This window comes from Pseudophryne corroboree, chromosome 6 (assembly GCF_028390025.1).
Source record: "Pseudophryne corroboree isolate aPseCor3 chromosome 6, aPseCor3.hap2, whole genome shotgun sequence".
Lineage (NCBI taxonomy): Eukaryota > Metazoa > Chordata > Amphibia > Anura > Myobatrachidae > Pseudophryne > Pseudophryne corroboree.
Window position 1 is genome coordinate 40,725,782 of NC_086449.1, and position 20,810 is coordinate 40,746,591.

Sequence of the window (20,810 nt, forward strand, 5' to 3'; positions counted from 1 at the left end):
GCATTATGTATGTTACATTATCACATTTGGCGCATGGTATGCAATTGCTATTGTCATGTTTGTAACATCCAAGCATTAGGTTAATGCACAGGTTCTCAAACTCGGTCCTCAGGACCCCACACGGTGCATGTTTTGCAGGTCTCCTCACAGAATCACAAGTAAAATAATTAGCTCCACCTGTGGACCTTTTAAAATGTGTCTGTGAGTAATTAATACACCTGTGCATTTACTGGGTTACCTGCAAAACATGCACTGTGTGGGGTCCTGAGGACCGAGTTTGAGAACCCCTGGGTTAATGCATACCTCCCAACATGACCCTCTCCAGGAGGGACACAATGCTCTGCTCCTGGACTTCCCTCTTACTGTATGATTGCCATCACCTGTGCTGAAACACCTTTCTTGTCCATTAACCTGTTCAAAACAGGTGCAGACAATCATACATTAAGAGGGAAGTCCAGGAGCAGAGCATTGTGTCCCTCCTGGAGAGGGTCATGTTGGGAGGTATGTTAATGGTTGCAATGTTAATTATGGGTTAACACACAGTTGTAACAAAGTGAGAGCCTTAATTAGAGGCACTCTGGTGGGTTGGATCCCTCTGGTTGTCATCTATATACCTTCTGGCTTGTTTTTCACACTGATTTTTTACTTCCTGATGGAAAAACATTGAAACACTGAACTGGGTCTTCAGACTGTTATTTCCAAGTCGCCGTGAGTGCCACCTATGCCTATTACAGCATTGGAGTGCCAGTAGGATGGTGAAGGTAAAGGTTGGTGGTGGTGGCGGGAGGGTGGCTGGCAGACTAGCCATAGTCAGCGTTACTCCGCAAAGGCCCATGGGAGGAGGAGCTGCTGCAGCAAAGCACATGCAGCAGCTCTCCACCAGGACCAGCACAACCATATTTGTAACTGGCAGACCTCTGAAATACGGGCAGCCTCTCACCGCAGGCAGCATGTTTATTATGGTGGTTCAGCAACTGTGCCGCATCTGTGCACACTCTTTGGTGGTGTCACCTCCTGCCTCCCACTTAGTGAGCTAGCCTGGCAGGCTGCCTTATCACATGATTGGAGCACTGGCTAGGCATTCATGCCCTAGGCAATTGCCTAGTTTGCCTATGCCCAGGGACGGCCCGTTTGCCATCATCATCATCATCATCATCATCAACAGTGAACTTGGGCTGTGGGTTACAGCATGACTGTCAGTGAAGATTAAGGGCTGTGGGCTAATGTATCAGTGACATCAGTGAAGGACTGTGGGCTGCAGCACTGTGACTGTGTCAGTGTTAGGCAAATCATTATATAAAAATAAATAAAATGTGTGTGTTCAGGATGGGTTCACGAACTGTCTAAAAATAACGTTAAGTAGGTGCCACCATTACTAATAACGCTGTGAATTGCAATGTTAAAGAAATAATAATGTGTGTGTTGTTCAGAGTTAAAAGTAACGTTCAGTAGGTGCCACCAATTCTTAGCGCTGTTAGTCGATATGGATCAGGTGATAGAAGAGCAGGAGCAGCAACCCAGAACTAGTGCTGTGGCTGCTGCAAGTCATGAAAGTACAACAACATCTACTAAAGGTGGTTCAGGAAATATAATTATGAAAGCACACTTGAAACCTAAACAATATTTCACAATGTAAAACAAAACATCACCTCTTATAATAAAGGGAATATGTACTGACAAAAACAAGAAAAGCCTTAAGGCTGAAGAACAAACTGTGTCTTCACATATCCCTGAGGAGAATCTAGGGGTGTCCACGTTAGCTATATGTGAGTCTGACATTTCTCACACTGTAGAGAAGCCTCCTTCTACCATTTCAGCACCCTCTGAACATATGGGAATGAGCAGTACAAGTAAAGATGGTGACATAGAAATTGAGGATGCTACTGTGGAAGTGCAACAGGATGAGGGGGTATTTGAGATACATTTGGGATATAATTAATTTATTATTGCCCCAAATAATGGCAATAAGAAATGATTGTTACATAATATATAAGGATTTCAGTGCAATATTTTTAGATATATTTTTCTTAGCCCTTCCTGGGAATAAGAGCCGTCCTTACTGATTTTTTTTTTACTGTTGTCTTTGTACTATGGTGGTCATTCCGAGTTGTTTGCTCGGTAAAAATCTTCGCATCGCAGATATTTTCCGCTTAATGCGCATGCGCAATGTCCGCACTGCGACTGCGCCAAGTAAATTTGCTATGCAGTTAGGAATTTTACTCACGGCTTTTTCATCGTTCTGGCGATCGTAATGTGATTGACAGGAAATGGGTGTTACTGGGCGGAAACAGGCCGTTTTATGGGCGTGTGGGAAAAAACGCTACCGTTTCCGGAAAAAACGCAGGAGTGGCCGGAGAAACGGAGGAGTGTCTGGCCGAACGCTGGGTGTGTTTGTGACGTCAAACCAGGAACGACAAGCAGTGAAATGATCGCAGATGCCGAGTAAGTCTGGAGCTACTCAGAAACTGCTACGAGGTGTGTAATCGCAATATTGCGAATACATCGTTCGCAATTTTAAGATGCTAAGATTCACTCCCAGTAGGTGGCGGCTTAGCATGAGCAAATCTGCTAAAATCCGCTTGCGAGCGAACAACTCGGAATGACCCCCTATACTACAGAAGACTCATCCTCTTCTAGTTGACAGCTGCTGTTATCCAGATCTTAGTTTATTAATTTTTGGCCATTAAGGTTTTTTTTTATTATGGTTTATTACTTTGAGTTCCCTTAATATGAAGATTGGGTAATCAGCATTAGGTTATGTACATGGAATTGTTTCTCTATGCTCAGTGTGAGACAGCTGAAGAGCAGATGACAGAGTCACAGGTAGGGCTCAGAATATTCCTCTACTGAGGACACCTTAGCTCGGTGCACATTCATCACTTACACAGGCATTAAGCATGAGACAGCCGTGGGGACTGCTCATCTCTATGGGGTGTATTGGAATGGTAAGTACAGGGAGTTGCTTGCTGTGGATATTATATATTGGGGTATTATATGAGTATATATATATATATATATATATATATATATATATATATATAGCAGTCATATATCCCTGTTAATATAATGAATACATGTACAGGTTTGCAGGTATGTTTGGAACCTGATTTGATTTCAGTTTAAAAATCAAAGAATTGATTGGTGCAATTTAGCAAAGTCGTTTTGACGCTTCCAGTTGTTTTATTTGGGTTAATATGACGCACATTTTGATCGAGAAAGATGATTGGAGCAGCTGAGTCACCCTGGCCGTGCCAAGAGAGGGCTGTGTGGCACACTTGTCATATTGGCTCATAAAATATTACCACGTATAACATCACAGTTCTCGTTTTCCTTTTATATGTACAAAACTTTGGGGTCTATTTACCAAGCCTTGGATGGAGATAAAGTCGCTGGAGGTAGTGCCAGCCAATCAGCTCCTAACTGTCATTTTTCAAACACAGCCTGTGGCATGGCAGTTAGGAGTTGATTGGCTGGTACTTAATCTCCAGCGACTTTATGTCCAACCTTAGTAAATAGACCCCTTTATCCTGTTCTTAGCACTCTTATAGATGTCCATCTGGTATCCTTAAGTATGTTATTACAGGAGCAGCCAGGGCAGGTATGTTATAGCCTGTCTCTGCCGGAATAATACTGGGTGTTCTGTTGCCCATTAGGGTGCTGTACGTCAGATGTAGCGTGGGGCATAACCATTGGGTTGTAGTAAATTGTACCTTTTTTAGTTGTTGTATTATGCTCAAAATATAATTACACATCTTTGCCTGCGCAGAGTCAGATAAATGTATCTCTTATGCTTCCTTGCACTTGGAGAGATGGTATGGAGTTGGTGGAGGGAGGGGGGGGGAGAGGGTGGATTTGTGTGCAAGCAATGGCAGGTTACAGTAGGGGCTTACTCACACATGTCGACCTTGAAACCCTGTCGACCAACTGCATGTTGACCAATAGGGGTCGACTCAATGACCCATACCCGTTTGCCTCTCAGCTGAAAAATAACTTAAAGGTGCCCAAACTCTGGTGGGAATACGCATGATGTTTGCGTGTTGATCCCACGCCTGATGGCTGATTGAATCTTAATTACTATTAGTGTGAATGCGGTGGTCTATATGTCTAGTGTATTTGATTATTTAAAGGAAAATGCAAAAAATATTCGGATTCTTTTTTTTAAACTTAATGAGCGTATTCAATTCTTTCCACCCCCTTCCACGCCCGTTCTGTTTCTGCTGACGGGCGTGGTATAATAATTTTAGCTCGTTACCCCCGGGGTAGCTAGGTGCCCTAACCCTTTTGCGCAGCTAAACCTGATTACTATGGGCGCGATATGCGTGACAACAGGGGATCACTTTAGAAAGGAGATTGCTTACCTCCCAACTGTACCGATTTCAGCGGGACAGTCCCGCTGTTCGGACACTGTACCGCTGTCCCCCCCGTGGGTCGCAGTGTCCCGCGGGCGGGGGTGGGGCAGTTGGGGGAGGCTTTGGTCACCCGCTGCTTTGCTTTGCAAAGCAGCCGGTGCTGCTCGGGGAGCGCTGGGCACTCCCCCAAATGCCGAAAACGGGTCTGTGATGATCGGTCACGCCCAGTCATGCTGGCTGGGCCTATATAAGCAGTGACTAGACTCTTGGAGCTCGCTCTGTGGGGCTTGTCTCTTCCAAGTGCTGATTGGATTTCTAAGTGTGAGTTTTAAACAGCAAAAAGGTGAGTTAGAATACAGAAAAAGGTGAGTTTTATAATACACAATACACAATCAGGTACACACATTTGCAGTACCATTAAACTTCCGGTGAGGCTGCAAGGGGCTGACCTTGTGAGTGAGTGAGAGGGTCTCTTACTTGGAGTAGCAGCTTGGAGTAGCAGAGGGGCTGTGATTGTGCGTGTGTGTGCGGGTTTTTTTTTGTGTGTGTGTGTTTTTCCAGGAGCTGGAAGCCGAGTGAAAAGGAGGTGCAGTGAGCTGGAACAACTGCAACTGCTAAGTGGAGTATAGGTGCCGCAGGAGAGAGTACTACGGCTGCATAAAAGTGAAGGACCAAGAACCACACAAAGATAGATAAGTATAAGCCAGCTTAATTTATTGTATAAGTGAGATTGTCTTCTACTTTGTATTTTTGCTGCTTTTTCTGTGAGAGTAACAGGGAGTTAGACCTTACAAACAATATGGGAGGGGCTGTGATTGGGGACCTCACTCAGTGCATGTCGTGCAAGATGTATGCACACCTGGAGCTACCGGCCCAGTGTGATTACATCTGCACGAGGTGTGTGCGAACTGTTGCCCTGGAAGCCCAGGTAACTGATCTAGAGCAAACCGTTACGCAACTGAGGGGGATTCACAATCTCGAGCGTAGTTTAGACAGAACGGTGGAGGAGTTGCAGGAGGGGTCACTGGTAGAAGAGGATGATGATCAGGTAGCCAGTTGGGTCACAGTTAGAAGGAAGAAAAAGAGGGGGAGGCTCGACATCTCCGAACTATCAAACCCGAACAAATTTGCCCGATTGGACGAGGAATCGGAGGATGATAGTGAAGAAATTACGGTGCCGGAGGAGACTGCTCCCTCTAGCATCCAGAGGTGCGGTCCCTCTGGCGCGGTTGGGATAAAAGATAGAGAGGTACCTAGTCAGATGGTGGTGGTAGGGGATTCTATCATCAGAAAGGCAGATAGGGCAATCTGCTACCGGGACCGTGATCGCCGTACAGTCTGTTGTCTCCCGGGTGCTCGGGTACGGCACATCGCGGACCGGGTAGATAGATTGTTGGGAGGGGCTGGCAAAGACCCGGCGGTCTTGGTGCACGTTGGCACCAATGACAAAGTTAGCGGAAGGTGGGATGTCCTTAAGAAAGACTATAGGGACTTAGGAAAGAAACTGAAGGCAAGGACATCTAAGGTAATATTCTCGGAATTATTACCCGTGCCACGCGCTAGTCCAGGGAGGCAGAGGGAGATTAGGGAGGTAAATGTGTGGCTTAGGGATTGGTGCAGGAAAGAGGGGTTTGTGTTCCTGGAACACTGGGCGGACTTCTCAGTCAGGCGCCATCTCTTTTGTCGTGACGGATTGCAGCTGACTGAGGAGGGGGCAGCGGTGCTGGGGGGAAGGATGGTTAGAAGGTTGGAGGAGATTTTAAACTAGGAGCCTGGGGGGAGGGTTTAGCTAGAAACTACGGGTCATGCAGTGAGAATAGTGGGGATGGCGGTAGTAAACGAAATGGGGGAGAAGTTGGGGGGAGGGTAAGAGCAGGCTGTAAGGTTACTAACATGGGTACTAAAAGGGATTTTACCAAAGCACTAACCAATGACGATTACAGGTCATCCTTGCTACATAAGGTGAAAGATGTCCCTAACGCAAGGGAAAATACTCATCTTAGTTGTATGTATGTAAACGCCAGAAGCATTACTGGTAAAAAGGGTGAACTAGAAATACTTGCAGCAAGCAAACAGTATGATATTATAGGCATTACTGAAACTTGGTGGGATGAATCTCATGATTGGACAGTCAATCTAGAGGGCTATACACTGTTTAGGAGAGACAGACTAAATAAAAAGGGTGGAGGGGTGTGTCTTTACGTAAAGCCGTTTTTAAAACCTAATATATGGGAAGATATTCAGGAGGGGACTGTAGACACTGTCGAGACATTATGGGTAGAAATTGCATGCGGGGAAAAAGGAATAAAAAAGTTAGTATTGGGTGTATGCTATAGGCCGCCTGGTATCAACGCATCTGATGATGAATTGTTACTAAAGCAAATTGAAAGAGCAGCAGGAGTAGGAGACATAGTAGTGATGGGAGATTTTAACTATCCAGAGATAAACTGGAAAAACGACTTATGTGATACTGCTAGGGGCAATATGTTTTTAAACACACTTAATGATAACTACTTAGTCCAACTAATTGAGGAACCAACTAGGTACAATGCAATCTTAGACCTGGAATTAACAAACAATGGGGATTTGGTATCAGGTATTATAGTAGGGGAACCCATAGGAAACAGCGACCACAATATGGTCACATTCAATATCAGTTTCTATAAACAGCCCTATACTGGCTCAACTAGGACTTTAAACTTTAGCAAAGCAAATTTTGAAAAGATGAGAGTATTTTTCAGGGATATTGAATGGGAAGGTTTGTTTTTAGGAAAAAATACTATGGAGAAATGGGAGGTACTAAAATTCCTGCTAGCTAAAAATACACTCAAATGTATTCCTATGAGTAGCAAAAAAAGGAATAAAAATCATAAACCGATGTGGCTTAACAAAAAGATTAAGGAACTTATGGGCAAGAAAAGGCGAGCATTTAAAAAATACAAATCTGACGGGGAAGCAGAGTCATTTCAGCACTATAAGGAATGTAACAAAGTTTGCAAAAAGGAAATAAGAGCGGCTAAAGTAGAAACTGAAAAACTAGTAGCAAAGGAAAGCAAAGCCAATCCCCAAAAAAATCTTTAAATACATTAATAGCAAGAGATTAAAGAAGGAGAGTATAGGCCCTTTAAAAGACAAGTTGGGAGTCTTAAGCAAAAATGATAATGACATAGCGGACACACTAAATGAGTTTTTTTCAACAGTATTCACTAGAGAGGACCCAATTCAGGGACTGACACACAATCTCAATAATGAGAATATGACACTGATAGGTACTTATTTAAGCGAGGAAGTAGTCTGTGACCGATTAAAACATTTAAAGATTAATAAATCACCAGGGCCCGATGGCATTCATCCAAGGGTTCTAATGGAGCTTCACTCTGAACTGGCAAAACCGCTATCTTTGATCTTTAAGGATTCAGTTATATCAGGTATGGTTCCCAAAGACTGGCGTATAGTGGAAGTAGTGCCTATATTCAAAAAGGGAAGTAAAGCTGAACCAGGTAATTATAGACCAGTTAGTCTTACATCTATAGTGGGGAAAGTATTGGAAGGTATTCTAAGAGATAGTATTCAGAAGTTCCTTGAAACAAATAAGGTCATTAAAAGGAATCAACATGGGTTTATGAAGGACAGATCCTGTCAAACCAACTTACATGGCTTTTATGAAACAGTAAGCGCAAACCTAGATCAGGGTAAAGACGTGGATGTAATCTTTTTAGACTTTGCCAAAGCGTTCGATACTGTACCACACATGAGACTTATCTACAAGCTACAAGAATCAGGGCTAGGAAGCACAATATGCACTTGGGTCAAAAACTGGTTAGATAATAGGGAGCAGCGCGTTGTGGTTAATGGATCTTTTTCAACTTGGACTGAAGTGCTAAGTGGTGTGCCGCAAGGCTCAGTATTAGGACCGCTATTGTTCAATATTTTCATTAACGACCCAACAGAAGGTCTAGAGAGCATGGTGTCAATTTTTGCAGATGATACCAAATTGTGTAAGGCTATAAATACAGAGGAGGATGCCGAGTCTCTTCAGAACGACTTAGTTAAATTAGAAGCATGGGCAGCCAAATGGAGAATGCGCTTCAACACAGACAAGTGTAAGGTAATGCACTGTGGTAACAAGAACAAAAATTATACCTACCTACTAAATGGGGTAAAATTAGGGGATTCTGTACTGGAAAAGGACTTAGGTGTCCTCATAGATAGCAAGCTAAGCAGTAGTACCCAAAGTAGGACTGCAGCAAAGAAGGCTAATAAGATATTAGCATGCATAAAACGGGGTATTGATGCTAGGGACGAGAGTATTATACTCCCGTTATATAAATCACTAGTGAGGCCACACCTTGAATACTGTGTACAATTCTGGGCACGTACTACAAAAGGATATCCTGGAGCTTGAAAAGGTACAGAGGAGGGCGACCAAACTAATTAAGGGCATGGAGACGATGGAATACAAGGAAAGGCTTGAAAGACTAGGCATGTTTACATTGGAAAAGCGGAGACTAAGAGGGGATATGATCAACATCTACAAATATATAAGGGGACAATACACAGAGCTTGCGCGGGACCTGTTTTTGGTTAGATCAACACAGAGGACTCGTGGACACTCGCTCAGGTTAGAGGAGAGGAGATTCCGCACAATACGGCGTAAAGGCTTTTTCACGGTAAGGACAATTCGTGTTTGGAATTCCCTGCCCGAGGGAGTTGTAATGGCGGAATCTGTCAACACCTTTAAGAATGGGTTAGATAAATTCCTATTGGATAAGGATATCCAGGGGTATGGTGCATAGTCATGCATTATAGTTACTATAAATAGGGATAAAATGCAATGGCTGACAGCAGCATCAGTCAGAAATTTTAGTCAAATCATCATGCATAGGACACCACAAATAGGTTGAACTCGATGGACAATTGTCTTTTTCCAACCTCAGATACTATGTTACTATGTTACTATGTTACTGCACCTACATCTATACATACACATCTAGACATCTTTATATACAGTGACATCGGTGGCGTGTGCACATACTTTCCTTTTGTATTTTTTTTTGTGTGTGTGTGTGTGTGTGTGGGGGGGGGGCGCCATTATTGATCTTGCCCTGGGCTCCAAAAACCCTAGTTACGCCTCTGCCACCAACTCCCTCAGTGTCAATTTCCTCCTCAGACAGGAAAGCCAATAGTCCTGCAGGCCATGTCACTGGCAAGTCTGACGAGTCCTCTCCTGCATGGGATTCCTCCGATGCATCCTTGAGTGTAACGCCTACTGCTGCTGGCGCTGCTGTTGTTGCAGCTGGGAGTCGATCGTCACCTCAGAGGGGAAGTCGGAAGAACCCTTGTACTACTTCCAGTAAGCAATTGACTGTTCAACAGTCCTTTGCGAGGAAGATGAAATATCACAGCAGTCATCCTGCTGCAAAGCGGATAACTCAGGCCTTGGCAGCCTGGGCGGTGTTAAACGTGTTTCCGGTATCCACAGTTAATTCACAGGGAACTAGAGTATTGCTTGAGGTACTGTGTCCAAGGTACCAAATACCATCTAGGTTCCACTTCTCTAGGCAGGCGATACCGAGAATGTACACAGATGTCAGAAAAAGAGTCACCAGTGTCCTAAAAAATGCAGTTGTACCCAATGTCCACTTAACCACGGACATGTGGACAAGTGGAGCAGGGCAGACTCAGGACTATATGACTGTGACAGCCCACTGGGTAGCTGTATTGCCCCCGCAGCAAGAACAGCAGTGGCAGCACCAGTAGCAGCATCTCGCAAATGCCAACTCGTTCCTAGGCAGGCTACGCTTTGTATCACCGCTTTTCAGAAGAGGCACACAGCTGACAACCTCTTACGGAAACTGAGGAACATCATCGCAGAATGGCTTACCCCAATTGGACTCTCCTGGGGATTTGTGACATCGGACAACGACAGCAATATTGTGCGTGCATTACATCTGGGCAAATTCCAGCACGTCCCATGTTTTGCACATACATTGAATTTGGTAGTGCAGAATTATTTAAAAAACGACAGGGGCGTGCAAGAGATGCTGTCGGTGGCCCGAAGAATTGCGGGCCACTTTCGGCATTCAGCCACCGCGTGCCGAAGACTGGAGCACCAGCAAACACTCCTGAACCTGCCCCGCCATCATCTGAAGCAAGAGGTGGTAACAAGGTGGAATTCAACTCTCTATATGCTTCAGAGGATGGAGGAGCAGCAAAAGGCCATACAAGCCTATACAGCTACCTACGATATAGGCAAAGGAGGGGGAATGCACCTGACTCAAGCGCAGTGGAGAATGATTTCAACGTTGTGCAAGGTTCTGCAACCCTTTGAACTTCCCACACGTGAAGTCAGTTCAGACACTGCCAGCCTAAGTCAGGTCATTCCCCTCATCAGGCTTTTGCAGAAGAAGCTGGAGGGATTGAAGGAGTAGCTAAAATGGAGCGATTCCACTAGGTATGTGGGACTTGTGGATGAAGCCCTTATTTCGCTTAACCAGGATTCACGGGTGGTCAATCTGTTGAAATCAGAGCACTACATTTTGCCCACCGTGCTCGATCCTAGGTTTAAAGCCTACGTTGGATCTCTCTTTCCGGCAGACACAAGTCTGCAGAGGTTCAAAGACCTGCTGGTGAGACACTTGTCAAGTCAAGCGGAACGTGACCCGTCAACAGCTCCTCCTTCACACTCTCCCGCAACTGGGGCTGCGAGGAAAAGGCTGAGAATTCCGAGCCCACCCGCTGGCGGTGATGCAGGGCAGTCTGGAGCGAGTGCTGACATCTGGTCCGGACTGAAGAACCTGCCAATGATTACTGACATGTCGTCTACTGTCACTGCATATGATTCTGTCACCATTGAAAGAATGGTGGAGGATTATATGAGTGACCGCATCCAAGTAGGCACGTATACTGGCAGGAAAAAGAGGCAATTTGGAGGCCCTTGCAGAAACTGGATTTATTCTACCTAAGTTGCCCCCCCTCCAGTGTGTACTCCGAAAGAGTGTTTAGTGTAGCCGCTCACCTTGTCAGCAATCGGCGTACGAGGTTACTTCCAGAAAATGTGGAGAAGATGATGTTCATCAAAATGAATTATAATCAATTCCTCCGTGGAGACATTCACCAGCAATTGCCTCCAGAAAGTACACAGGGACCTGAGATGGTGGATTCCAGTGGGGACGAATTAATAATCTGTGAGGAGGGGGATGTACACAGTGAAAGGGGTGAGGAATCGGACGATGAGGAGGAGGTGGACATCTTGCCTCTGTAGAGCCAGTTTGTGCAAGGAGAGATTGATTGCTTCTTTTTTGGTGGGGGCCCAAACCAACCAGTCATTTCAGTCACAGTCGTGTGGCAGACCCTGTCGCTGAAATTATGGGTTTGTTAAAGTGTGCATGTCCTGTTTATACAACATAAGGGTGGGTGGGAGGGCCCAAGGACAATTCCATCTTGCATCTCTTATTTCTTTAATTTTTCTTTGCATCATGTGCTGTTTGGGGACTATTTTTTGAAGTGCCATCCTGTCTGACACTGCAGTGCCACTCCTAGATAGGTCAGGTGTTTGTGTCGGCCACTTGGGTCGCTTAGCCATCCAGCGACCTTGGTGCACCTCTTTTTTTCTTTGCATCATGTGCTGCTTGGGGACTATTTTTTAAATCTGCCATCCTGTCTGACACTGCAGTGCCACTCCTAGATGGGCCAGGTGTTTGTGTCGGCCACTTGAGTCGCTTAGCTTAGCCATCCAGCGACCTCGGTGCAAATTTTAGGACTAAAATAATATTGTGAGGTGTGAGGTGTTCTGAATAGATTGGAAATGAGTGGAAATTATGGTTATTGAGGTTAATAATACTATGGGATCAAAATGACCCCCAAATTCTATGATTTAAGCTGTTTTTGAGGGGTTTTTGTAAAAAAACACCCGAATCCAAAACACACCCGAATCCGACAAAAAATTTTCAGGGAGGTTTTGCCAAAACGCGTCCGAATCCAAAACACGCCCGCGGAACCGAACCCAAAACCAAAACACAAAACCCGAAAAATTTCTGGTGCACATTACTAGTCCAGACACAGGCAGATGGTCTTATGTATATACAGTACATGAGGTGACACCTGGTGGGGGAGACTTGGTAATTTCTCACCAAAGGCGTGCCCACTGGCAAAAGGGTCATGGCCTCATGGGTAGGGGGCGGGGCATGGTCTCATAGCCTGGACCCCATTTTCGTCACTCTTGGGGTTAGAGAGATGCAGGCTGCCCCTGGTGACTTCTGTGGCTGCAGTGCCGGCTCGTACACTGTGAATGAAGCTGGGTGCTGCATGTAATGTTACAGTGCAGTACCCGGCTCCTGTCACTGAGCAGGAGTAAGCACCTTGGTGTCACCCCTTGACGGTTGACACCCGGTTGCCATCCGCACCCTCCTAGTGACGCCACTGCTGATGTGTGTATGAACTGTGTAGTGTAACTCAATGGCGTTTTTAGGGCCGGGCCAGCTGTGCAATCGCATGGGGTGCTGGCCCGCTCTGTTCATGAAGGAAAAGTGGGTGGAGCGATGATGTGATTCATGGTGAATCGCATCATCGTAGCCCCACCCCATGCTTTACTATGCCAGTAATGTGGTGGAGCTGCAATGATGCAATCGTGTCTCCACATCCCTGCACCGCCTACTTTTCCAGTGCCCCACCCCCGTTGAGCCTACCGGGCTGCTCCATCCAGAGGGAGCAGCCATTAGGTCGGCAAGTATGAATATAGGCAGTCAGGTAAGTGAGGCACATAACCAGAGTTGAATACAAAGCATTTGCTGAAGTAAATAGCGGACATTGTTATTTTGTAGTATATACTGTACTGTAGGTGTCACACTTTGGGCTCCAGGGGCCCCATTAATGTATACAGCAGTTTCTAATGCTGCCCTCAAGCCCCCTCACCTGCTTACTTTTGAAGTATAAAGAATAATGAAGCGCTGTACAAATCATTATATATTTAAAACATATAACATTTAATTAACAATTACAAGACAAACATGAATCACACGGCCGGTGTTAATTCTATTATCATTTAAAACATATATAATATATGGTAAATAATGTAGCCACTCCGGAATAATTTAGGCTGAATTAGTAGGCTGAATGTTAGTAGCCATTAGCATGCCTTAATGAAGAATGGAAAAAGTTAAAAAAGCATAAATCTCTTTCAGCTGATGGTTTGATTATAGTTCAAGGCTTGAAATTGGTTAGTAGCAAGCGTATTAGTGCAGGAATCTCCTTGCTTAATTGTAACAACTGCAGACAGATCTTAGTATGTTATTGTACTTATCAGTCCAGCGTGGCCACGCTAAGCAAACAGTAACTCGGCGTGTCTTCAGACCATGGTATGGTTTTACCGGGGTGACGTCTCACTCCTTTTACTCCAGGCAGGTCCTCACGCTTGCGGTGCTGGTTGTATGCAGCAATTGATCCCAGCCGAGGATAGCACTCCTCTAACGCGTTTCCCCGCCTTTGTGCAGCTCGGCGGCTTCTTCAGAGAGAATGAATGAATGAATGGTGCTATCTTACACCGCTCTGTATTTAACGGAGCTCAGGAACCTCCCTCTCTTTCCTGTTTCCGTAGATTGCGCATGCGCACTCCGTGCGTTCCAATCATGCGTTCCATCAAGCGTTTTCATGGTTGTTATGGTATCAGTTCCTGTTTATATTAATCTCGTGTTTTGCCCATTCATTATATATATATTACTTGTGTGATATTATTTAAAAACAAGCATCGGTTTGCTGTACATACATTAATCATTACTTAATAAACTATATATCAATCATCATCGCAATTTTCCACACCAATGATATATTTAATCTATCTCAGTTCATATTAAGAAATTATTATAAAATATATATTAAATAATAATACTCATAATAAGTATAGTAGTTATAATGATAACAACCACCACAGTTATCACATGATTTTCAAACAATCAAACACATAATAATATTTTGTTATATTATTAATTTATTAATTTATTAATTTATTAATTCATCATATCGCAAATGATATATCTGGAGGCTAAGATAACAGTTAAAATGATATTACATATATATAAACATAAATATATATATGTGCATATACCTCAAAATATATACGCACACATATATATATAAAAGGGGAACCTAATCATAGGAATCAACTATTAGAAGGAGGAAGATATATAAGCATATGATGTAGTATAATATCATATCTCACAATTATAGGGAAAGAATTATTTACATATACCAATCATATAGATGCTCAAATTCTAGCCAATTAGTATTCAGTTTGTTAATTTTTATGTATTCATATATTGTTTAATTCCACAGTATCATTTAATCCTTGCGGTTTTAGTGTGCATAATCTAAAAATCCAAAATGCTTCGCGTCTGCATAGCCTATTGAAGCGATCACCCCCTCTCTGTGTCGCTCCAATTTGCTCAATGCCAATTATATTAATTTTATCAAGTGAACCCTCCACACAATTTGATACATGACTTGACAGGCAATGCGTTTTCAAATTTTTAGTGATGTTTCGTTTATGCTCCATAAATCTCGTGTGTAAGGTCCTTGTGGTACGTCCCACGTATTGTTTACCACAACCACAAGTTAATACATATATGACATAATTGGAGCTACAATTTATAAAATCTTTAATACTATAGCATTCATTTGTGACAAATGATCTTATGGTAGTGGACTTTTTTTCAGTAAACTTGCAGGTCTCACATCTATCTTTCCCACATCTGTGGAAACCCATAGGTAATTTTATTGATAGCCAATTTTCCCCTTTATTCTCATTATTTCTATTTTTATTTGTCTTTTTATAATGACTTGGGGCTAGTATACTTTTAATATTCCCTGCTTTTCGAAATATTACTCCCTTTTCTGGTCCAATGAGATCCCCAATATAGTTATCTAACACTAAAAGTTGACTATTCTTTTTTATGATGTTTTTAATTTCCACCGCGTGTGAGTTGTATTGAGTTACAAAATTCAGTGACCTATCAATTTCTCCATCTTCTACTTGTCCTTTGTTTTTACTTTTATTTTTATTATTATTATTTTTATTATCATTTTTATTTTTATTTTTTGATCTCATAAGCATGGGCTCTCTTTTCATTCCCTGTACTTCCTTGTAAGCTTTATCTATCACCTCTCTAGGATAGCCCTGTTCTATAAAGGAATTGTGTAGTCTATGTGCTTGTCTCTCAAAGGCCAGTTCTGATGAACAATTCCGTTTCATACGGATAAATTGTCCTTTTGGGATATTATCCCGCCATTTTTTCAAATGATTACTCTGATAATTTAGAAACCCATATTGATCTACCTCCTTAACATGGGTTTCTGTAGTTATTGTATTATTTTCAACGGAGAGAGCTATATCTAGGTAAGTGATATTAGTAAAATTATAATTACTAGTGAAGGTAAGACCAAAGTGATTATTATTAAAACTATTTAAAAAAGGTGTGAGGGGTGCTTGGTTGTGATCCCAAATAAAAAATAAATCATCTATAAAGCGACAATAGAGAACCAGGCCCGCCCCGAGCTCGCTCCCCCACACATGTTGGTCTTCAAAACCACCCATGTATAGGTTCGCGAAGCTCGGGGCGAACCTGGTTCCCATCGCCGTACCACGTGTCTGTAAATAATACCGTGAATCAAATATAAAATAATTGTGATGCAAAATAAATTTGATTGATTTCAAAATAAAGTCACGAAGTTCATTGGTCATAGAATCATCCTTTGATAGATATTGATCAATGACCTGTATACCTTGATCTTGTGGAATATTGGAATAAAGTGACTCTACATCACAAGTCACCATACAGTATCCGTCCTTCCATCTTAGGTCCTTAATAAGATTCAAAAAATGTGTTGTATCTTTTATATAAGATTTTAAATCTTTCACATGGCTTTGTAGAAATGAATCAACATAATGTGATAAATTATTGGTTAAAGAACCCACTCCCGAAATAATAGGTCTCCCAGGGGGTGCAATAAGTGACTTGTGTATTTTTGGCAAATGATAATACGTGAGTGTGACTGGGTGTGTAGTGAATAAAAAATTATAAGTTTCCTTTGATATAGCTCCCTCCGTCAAACCTTTTTGTAACATGGTTTTTAGCTTTGCTTGAAATGCCTCTGTGGGGTTACCCCCCAGGGTTTTATAAATATTAGAATTTGTTAATTGTCTTTTCGCTTCTGTTAGATAATCATTCAAGTTTTGGACTACTAACCCCCCCCCCCCTTATCTGCGGATTTAATAATCAGCTCTTGGTTTCTACATAGATCCCTCATTGCCATTCTTTCATTAAATGTCAAATTATCTTTTATTTTATTTTTATCCGCTTTGTTACACATAACTCTGAAATCTTCTAGAGTTTTTCTATAGAAACTCTCTATATAGGGGCCCCTGTGCTGTAATGGGTAAAAGTCAGATTTTCGTCTGAATTTGTTTCTTGGATTTACATCATATAATTTTTCAGGTGTTGTACCAATTATATCAAGATCATGTCCCGTATCTAGTGTTTCTAAAATGGACAGGGCTACCGCGTCATTATCATCTAGAATAATGGGTTCATCATTATTCTTTATTTTATCTAGATATTTAGAGGCAAAATACCTTTTCCTGCTCAATGCCCTTACATATTTATTAAGGTCAACAAATAATGTAAAAATATTTGGTTTACAGGCCGGCGCAAAGTTTAGACCTTTTGACAGGAGTTTAAGTTCATCATTAGTTAACTCTTTAGAGGATAGATTAAATATGCCTTTGGGTTCTAATTGAGACGAACATTTTTTCCTCTGTTTCCTCCTTCCCCCTCTGCATCCTCTATATTGTCTCTTCTTCTCTTTAAAGCTTCGCTTCTTATACCCAGATTCCTTGGATTTCTGGGTCTTTGCTCTAAAAAATCATCATTAGTAGGTCTCGGGGAATAGCCTGCATTTTCATTATTACTATTCCACCTAGATCTAAACGACCTTTGTTTCCTCCAATTGGGTGTAACTGGACTATCCCTTATGTCTTCATCCACATCTAACACCTCATATCTGTTTTTATGTGAAAAATTAACATGTTCCCTTCTAGTATTGTATTTCCTGGGTGATTGCATATTCTGATTAGATGCTCTCCCCCATTTCTCCTTATTATGACGATAAGGAGATTTAATAGGTGTCTTTAATTGTTGATCCCTATTTGTCCTATTATAAGTCCTTACAGTACCTTTTGTATAATCCCCTCTGTCTCTATTCATCTTTTTATATATATATGTGTGCGTATATATTTTGAGGTATATGCACATATATATATTTATGTTTATATATATGTAATATCATTTTAACTGTTATCTTAGCCTCCAGATATATCATTTGCGATATGATGAATTAATAAATTAATAAATTAATAATATAACAAAATATTATTATGTGTTTGATTGTTTGAAAATCATGTGATAACTGTGGTGGTTGTTATCATTATAACTACTATACTTATTATGAGTATTATTATTTAATATATATTTTATAATAATTTCTTAATATGAACTGAGATAGATTAAATATATCATTGGTGTGGAAAATTGCGATGATGATTGATATATAGTTTATTAAGTAATGATTAATGTATGTACAGCAAACCGATGCTTGTTTTTAAATAATATCACACAAGTAATATATATATAATGAATGGGCAAAACACGAGATTAATATAAACAGGAACTGATACCATAACAACCATGAAAACGCTTGATGGAACGCATGATTGGAACGCACGGAGTGCGCATGCGCAATCTACGGAAACAGGAAAGAGAGGGAGGTTCCTGAGCTCCGTTAAATACAGAGCGGTGTAAGATAGCACCATTCATTCATTCATTCTCTCTGAAGAAGCCGCCGAGCTGCACAAAGGCGGGGAAACGCGTTAGAGGAGTGCTATCCTCGGCTGGGATCAATTGCTGCATACAACCAGCACCGCAAGCGTGAGGACCTGCCTGGAGTAAAAGGAGTGAGACGTCACCCCGGTAAAACCATACCATGGTCTGAAGACACGCCGAGTTGCTGTTTGCTTAGCGTGGCCACGCTGGACTGATAAGTACAATAACATACTAAGATCTGTCTGCAGTTGTTACAATTAAGCAAGGAGATTCCTGCACTAATACGCTTGCTACTAACCAATTTCAAGCCTTGAACTATAATCAAACCATCAGCTGAAAGAGATTTATGCTTTTTAACTTTTTCCATTCTTAATTAAGGCATGCTAATGGCTACTAACATTCAGCCTACTAATTCAGCCTAAATTATTCCGGAGTGGCTACATTATTTACCATATATTATATATGTTTTAAATGATAATAGAATTAACACCGGCCGTGTGATTCATGTTTGTCTTGTAATTGTTAATTAAATGTTATATGTTTTAAATATATAATGATTTGTACAGCGCTTCATTATTCTTTATATTTCCTGTAATAGTTGTTTGTGAGGTTGGCAGTGACCTCTGGGTGAAGCAGCAGTTCTAAATCATTAATATTCAACATCATTGCAATTATTATCAGCGCCCAGTTTCTGTGTTATTATTTTTTCTTGCTTACTTTTGAAGTGCTTGGCGGGTGCTAGGTTGGTGCTCTCCGGCACTGCTCCCGCAGATCCAGATCATGTGACGCTTTATCTTGAAATTATGTCACGCGGCAGACCAGTCAATCTAAAGTTCCTAGGACCTGGTCACATGATAGGCCAGACCAATCAGCTGTCGGAGCACCTATTCAAACCTGACAGTTCTGGCAATGGATTGTCAGCACTACATCCTTCCTTTGTGGTATGTGTGTCTTATCTCCAGGCTCCACAGTACTTCTTTGTCTCCTGTGTTTCTAATTGTGAGTGCTCAGGTGTTGTTCCAGCTTACCATAATTCTAAGTTCTCCATCTCAACCTCTTCAGTATACCACCTACTTGTTATTTCCGTCTGTCACTGCAAATCCATCTCACTGCATATCCTCCAGCTGCTATCTTCTGTGCAGCCATACATTGCTCCTGCCATCCACGGTTAGTCCACAGCATCATCACCTACACAGTCATTCATGGTTCCTGTCATCCTCAGGCAACCTGCAGAGTGGCTACTATTGTTATCAACAGTCAACTGTGCAGTTATCAACTTCATTCCCATTGTAGAACCTCACCCTGTAGTTCCGACCATGACCAGCCAGTATAAAAGACATCCAGGAAGAAATAGCAGACAGACAGCTGGAGACACGATTGAGGAGAGAGGGGAAAAGGTCAGGGAAGGAGAAGTAGATCTGAGTGTCATCAGCATAGAGATGATATTGGAGGCAAAAGGGCTGTTGAGCTCACCTAAAGTGGGTGTATAAAGGGAGAATAGGATAGGTCCAAGAACAGAACCCTTGGGACCACCTTTGCTAGAGGAATTGAAATCATGAGAGGAAACGGAAAGAATAGTCATTGAGGCAGGAGGGCAGTCAGAAGAAGGCAGTATCATGCAGACAGAGGGAGTGAAGGATATGCAGGAGGAGAATGTAGTCCACAGTTTCAAAAGCAGCAGAGAGGTCAAGAAGAATGAGCAGAGAGTAGCAGCTGGAAGCAAGGAGGTCCTTTAGTGAGGTAGATTTTGTGGAGTAGAAAGGACAAAATCCAGACTGAAATGGGTCAAGCAGGGGGAGGAAAGAAAGGAGGTAAGGTGGTTGCATGCAATCCATTCAAGAAGTTTGGAGGCAAAGGGAGGTGGGGCAGCAATGTCAAGGTCAAGGGTGGTTTTTTCAAGAATGGGAAAACAATGGCATGCTTGAATGTAGAGGGGACAGTGCCTGACGAGAGGTAAAGTTGGAAGAGATTGGCAAGATGGGAACATGCAACGGGAGAGAGAGAGAGCAGAGGCAGGAGTGGATTGGGACAAGGGGGGAGGATCAATTTAGGGCCATTACTTCCTCTTCAGATACTGGTTGAAAATGAAGTCAGTGTTGGTAAAATGGATGGGGATGAAGGGGAAAGGCAGGCTGAGAAAGGGATGGGGTGATGAGGGTCTGGTAGGATGTGATGTCCCACAAATTCATTACATTTTAAATGTGAAGTGAGCAACGAAGTCAAGGGCAGAGAGTGAAGAGGTGTGGAGTGGAGGGGGGTGGGGGGGGTGAGGGGGGGGACAAAGGAGGCAGCTGAAAGAAACAACAGAGGTTGGATTACCAGGAGGAGATAAGGACCTTGAAATAATACTTTTTAATAAGGGAAAGGGCTTTTACAGCTATCTGGTGCCTTTGGAATGCCAATATAGAGGCATACAGTAGATATGTAAAGGTGGGTAGTGACAGCTGGAACAACAGAGCAAAAGTAAGGAAGACATATTGGGCGGGATGTATTAAGATACATCGCCGCCCCTCGCCGCTTATCGCAGCGATGTTGATCGCATATGTACTAACATATGCGATCAATATCGCAATGCGGTGACGGAGGCCCC

The 20,810-nt window shown here is 42.5% G+C and overlaps 1 protein-coding gene across 2 annotated transcripts in view; it reads left to right on the forward strand.

Moving 5' to 3' along the window:
* Positions 1–566: 566 nt before the first annotated feature.
* LOC134936016 (NXPE family member 3-like) overlaps positions 567–20,810 on the forward strand; it is an 88,490-nt gene continuing 68,246 nt past the window's right edge. For both annotated transcript variants that reach the window (XM_063930914.1, XM_063930915.1), the window contains exon 1: positions 567–761. In XM_063930914.1, coding sequence (XP_063786984.1) covers positions 753–761 — 9 coding nt within the window. In that variant the 5' untranslated portion in view covers positions 567–752. The remainder of the gene's footprint in view (positions 762–20,810) is intronic.